Genomic DNA, 5,041 nt, shown 5'->3' with positions numbered 1-5,041 from the left:
CAAATAAAGGTTTTATGCCCTTCGTTCATCGGTTATCAGTTAGTTAGTGATGATTGTAGGATGATCCAAAAAGTGGATATGAGTGAAGGAGCTGCCGAACTGGCTCAGTGTACTCATGAATGGAGTTAACCTCATTTTACCTGTGACTGTAAATCTTTAAGCCAGTGTCGATTGTCGGTGTTGCTACTCCAAGTCGACAACTATTTTGCGAATTAGTCTTTAGAAGAAAAAAAAATACTCTCATAAGAAGAAATCGCTGATCGCAGCATCCCGAAACAGAGGATCCGCCACTTCTAGCAGAATTCATCTCTTTTTACAGATCAGTATTACAACTGCAGATTATTTATAAACCACGCATCTCGGTAAATACAAGTGAACAAGAAACCAATAGAATAAGCTGAAACAGCGTCTAAACCATGAATTTCCTACGCCACAGCAACAGCAAGGGAAGCAGCGAGCGCCACCACCGGGCGGCGCTCTGCCCGCACCTCGGTCAGTAGAAGACGTCGAGCAGCGCCTGGCGGAGGACGTCGTCGTCGTCGCGGCTTCGGAGGCCCCAGACGGTGCCACCGCGCGCGTAGGCGCGGCGCAGCCAGGCGAGGTGGGCGGCGAGCGCGCCGCAGACGACGGCGCAGGCCTCCGGCAGGTGGCGGGCGAGCGGGGGGCAGGGGTTGAGCGGCCACAGCAGCCGCGCCGAGACGTGGAGCACCTGCGCGAAGCCCCTCGCCGCCGCGAACGCCACCAGCACGTGGAGCCCCATCGGTGGCTACTGGCTAGCAAGCTCGGCTCAGTCCACAGCTCCACTCCACGTCCTCTGTTGTTCTTTCGCAAGTGGCAGATGCTGCCGTGGACGCTGGCGTGGGTGGGTGTTTGCCGGTGCCAGTGGCGGGCTTGCGGCCTTCCCCGGGTGCGAGCGCGAACTGAATGAAATGAATGAGCTGTTATTATCGTCGTCGTAGTTGTGAGTAGGTACGCATCTTGGCCGGGTCTGGCCAATATGAATGTGACGAGGGGCTCGGCCAGTCGATCTGAGATCTCAGCTCAGACGCAATTACTACTTACTTTCAGGTGATTATTTCACGGCGGGCCATCGAACTGCGGTGCTGTGCTGGAACATGTACTAGTGTCTCAAAGCACCCGTGCCCACACTGCCACTTGACAAATCCTATGGTTTTCTCCACAAAAAGGAAAAGTCAAAGCCCATGGTATTCGTCTCTTTTTTAGACCAATGATGAGATCTAATCAAACGGTAAATTCATCTAAAAAAATCAAAGTGTAAGGGCCCGTTCGGCAACACTCTGGCTCCCAACTTCGTGGAGCTGAAATGGTGGAGCGGAGAGGGGCGTAGTTCATTTTTGGGGAGTAGCTATTCTGTCGCTCCTCGTTTCCAGCACCGAGCGGAGCGGAGCAGAGCAGAGGGAGTGGTCCATCCCGAACGGGGCCTAAATGATACGTTTCCACCAACTCTACTTCCCGCTCCCTAGCATTTCCTTCCAGCTTCTTTATTCCTCTGGTATTCCTCCTTTATTTACATGATGATGCAGCACTTCTCCTCGCAGCCAAGAACCACAAAGTGGTCGACAAAAGTGGAGTTTGCACAACGAGTTTTCCCTACCTCCGGAGATTGCATCCATAGCCTGGAGGTCAGGTTGGAGCTCAAACCAGAAACTGCTTTTGGAGGCCGAACTCCATGGAGGCCTCCAAATGCTAAATTCAAAATTTGTGAATATTCATATTTTTGCATCTGAAAAAAATACAGACATGCATGACACCATAATGCATAAGTGTGTAAATTTTCAGGATGAAATACTTTCAAGTGAGGGTTGTGCAAAAAAAATAAAAATCTGGGGCTTTTTAACACATGACACTATTCATCCTCCCATACCATGAATTTGTCTTTTTTTGTACAGGTCGCATTTCAACGAATTTCATGCTGAAATTTTACACACATACACCTCACATCCTTTTTTACTTGTGCAATTTTTTCAGATATTTTTTAAACTAAATTTTTTGAATTTTGAATTTGCTGAGATCCAAAATTCCCTATTCAACTCAAACGGGGTATACTTCATGCCACCAAGCTCGGGGATGGTGGGAGGTCAAGGCGGATGAGTTTGGGCACACCAGATCTAGCGACGATAGTGCTCTTGTGAGCCAGATTCGTCGCGACGAGTCTCTAGCTATGAGTTTGCATTCGAGGACAAAGGTTAGCTTTGGGTTACTTGATGTTACAACATTTTGTTAGACATGCTAGGGCCTTGTTTTTTATGTTGTTGCAAACACACACCAACATGTTGTGATGATTCTTAAGGTCGGCTATAAATGTTGTATGTTCATGTTGTGTTGCTGAAAACGTGGGTTTACATGCTATATAGAGTATGTTGTGATGATTCTTTTCGGGGATTTTGCTCTGATCAATGAGGATGAGGTCATCCATGGTTGTGCTTGACATGACTAGACTTTTTTTTTCTCCTTATTTTTGACACACCACAATATAAGTTCTACTATGATGTTGCAAATGTATAGCTTGGAAGTTTTATGCTGCAATGGTCCAACGATCCAGACTTTGCTATTTAATCTAAAGGCTAGGGAGGAGGCCGATATGGGGCTCGCCCCATCCGACCGATGGCTAATGTTGCCCTAATCGAAAGGGTTACATCTGCTGCGACAAAAGAAGCTACAACAGACAGTGCACCCACATGCTAAACTGACACAGATGCATCCTGCAGGCTTAACTTAGCCAACACCTGAGCTACCCTATTCTGATCCCTATTACCATGAGTGATCTTAACACCATCTAAGTCGCTTGCAATCTTCTTAATTTCTTCGGTGAGGAAGCCATGGCTTGATCTGACATGGCCCTGAGAGTCTAGTCGATGGCAAGGTATTGTGCCTGTTTTGCCTTCTTCCTTCCTCTGCTTCTTTCTTTGTTTCCTCTGCTTCTTTGCTTGTTGCTTTTGTGTGTTCTCAGTCTCTGTGCAAGTAAAAGTAGGTGGCCATTAGAACTTCTGCAAGAGATGATGTTATTTCGACAAATACAACAGTGTACATGGGCTTTACCACTAAATTCTTGGGCCTCGAGACTTCCAGCAAGATGGTCCTCATCATCATCCATCAGCACCACACTTGCCTACGTAAATTGATAGGTTGACTTGTAAAGGCAATAAATAATTTGCAATGCGCACAAAAGAAAACTTCTACATAAGATGATTTTGACTAGAAATGCTTAATTAGCTTACAGGGGAAGAGTAGATAATAAACCAAAGAATCACTTGTCAGTTGATGAGGTAATCTATACCTCAAGATACTCGGCTGCAGTCCTTTTATGTTGTCTCCTGGGGGCTGCTTCAAATACATTGTTGTGTTTGCAATCAATGACTATCACAACCTTTCTATCTGATTGAGCTTTTATATAGTTTGCATCAAGAAACTGTATATCAGGACTTATCTGCTTCAAACCACAGAATCACTTGTCAGTTGAGGTAATAATAAGTTCAAAAGGATGAACATCAACTTAAACATTAGAGTATTAAATTATCAGTACTTACAGTTGGTTCCTTTTCAGATTTCCGACATTCTGGTGTAGTTCTTCTCAGGAGTCCAACTTTAGTTTCAAATCTCTTCTTTAGTACTAGAAGATGCTCCAGGTACCCCTCATTTAAGGTAGAAATTGTCATGGAGGTGAGATACTCATAATCACTGGCATGTAGTACATCAGAACTTCTTCCATTTTCTTCGCTGTCTCCTGTTGCTCCTACGGCAGCGGGCAGAACCTCCTTTGGGAGGGGATCAAATCCCTTTTCAGCAATCTCTTGCAGCAGCTCCTTTTGCTTCCTGGGAATGATCTTGATATCACCTCTCAGAACACAAGAGAGGAACCTAGCTCTGTTGTCAACTTGCTTCAGCTTCTTTTCGAAAAATTGCAGCATTGCAACCTGCAGAACAAGAATTAGTTAATGTGGTATTTTCCAGATGAACAAGCAGAGTAAAAGCTAAACGTCTCAACAAAAAAATGTACCTGCCGTTTTAGATAGAGATCAAGCCTCGATTTGTAGAACTAGGTGCCGATTCGGTCGAGCCAATCCGGACCAGGATCCCGATCGAGTGAGGGGGTTCGAGATTTGCAGTGGCCGCCGGCCGTCGCGCGTCTTGTCGCACCTGCAGTCGTGTGTCGTTGTTTCTGGGTCGAAGAAGGGTGTCGGCGCTCCGATCTGGCGTCGACGGGAGGAGGCCAAGCAAATGAAGCCTCGAATTGGAGAACTACGACCGGATTCGCTCCAGCCCCTCCGAACCGCGATCACGATCGAGCGAGGGGTTCGAGATCTGCAGTGGCCGCCGCCGTGCGTCTAGTCGCCGCAGTCTAGCGCCCCTTCACGGCCGCCGGTGAGTCCGGATCGAAGAAGGGTAGCGGTGCTCCGCGGAGGCAGCAGAAATAAACGGCGACGGTGGGGAAAGATGGGGTTGCAGGTGTGCTCATCGAGTTCGTATCGTAATCGCATCGGGGCTGGAGAACGTAGCGGTGCTCCGCCGCCGTGGTTTGGCAAGTGCTGCCAGAGCCTGACAAGTAAGCTCATTGGGTTTCTGTATGTAGCACTAGCACTAGCTTTGCATGCGCCTTTGTTTTGTTAACGTACACATCTTTCTTTGCAGAGAAAATTCCATATGTGAACTGATCTGCAAATCTTTATTTTTGTAGAGAAAATCTCATGTGTATCACCATTCAGAACTCACTCCTATGCATTGGCTAGTGCTGCCATATGCGAGTTCACAAAAAATAACGTCCTTGGATTTGTGTATATATGCACTAGCTTGCGCATTTGTATGCGAGAAACCAATGGCGGAGCTAGACAGGATGTTCAAGGGGGCCAAGGTAGCAAATATGGTTTTTTTTGTGGGGTGTGGGGGGTGGGGGGAGGAGGGCGAAAGCTAACAAAATTCTAATCTAAACAGCCCCCAACTAAGCTCCACCGTTGTGAAAACCTAATCCATACAGCTTGTACAAGCGGCCCCCCTATAAGAACATCTTTAGCAGACCCCTTAT

General features: G+C 47.0%; 2 protein-coding genes across 3 annotated transcripts; both read right to left on the bottom strand.

Annotated features, from left to right (window-relative positions):
• Positions 1–224: 224 nt before the first annotated feature.
• LOC123050373 (uncharacterized) lies at positions 225–947 on the bottom strand. The gene has a single exon (XM_044473176.1). It carries the CDS (start codon positions 758–760, stop codon positions 494–496), a length of 267 nt encoding a protein of 88 aa, XP_044329111.1. The 5' UTR covers positions 761–947; the 3' UTR covers positions 225–493.
• Positions 948–2,495: 1,548 nt separating this feature from the next.
• On the bottom strand, positions 2,496–4,506 carry LOC123050372 (DNA topoisomerase 2). 2 transcript variants are annotated; one of them, XM_044473174.1, is made up of 5 exons: positions 4,019–4,506; positions 3,549–3,935; positions 3,299–3,451; positions 3,061–3,130; positions 2,496–2,974 (listed from the first exon to the last, which is right to left on the bottom strand). In XM_044473174.1, exons 2-5 carry the CDS (start codon positions 3,927–3,929, stop codon positions 2,703–2,705), a joined length of 876 nt encoding a protein of 291 aa, XP_044329109.1. In that variant the 5' UTR covers positions 3,930–3,935; positions 4,019–4,506; the 3' UTR covers positions 2,496–2,702. The 2 variants fall into 2 exon arrangements, with proteins under 2 accessions (XP_044329109.1, XP_044329110.1); XM_044473175.1 differs by having other exon boundaries at positions 3,299–3,448.
• Positions 4,507–5,041: the final 535 nt, after the last annotated feature.

The sequence above is a fragment of the Triticum aestivum genome, chromosome 2D (assembly GCF_018294505.1).
Source record: "Triticum aestivum cultivar Chinese Spring chromosome 2D, IWGSC CS RefSeq v2.1, whole genome shotgun sequence".
In the NCBI taxonomy this organism is placed as follows: Eukaryota; Viridiplantae; Streptophyta; class Magnoliopsida; order Poales; family Poaceae; genus Triticum; species Triticum aestivum.
The sequence above is the reverse complement of the archived record's forward strand: the minus strand, read 5'-3'. Positions and strand labels throughout refer to the sequence as shown.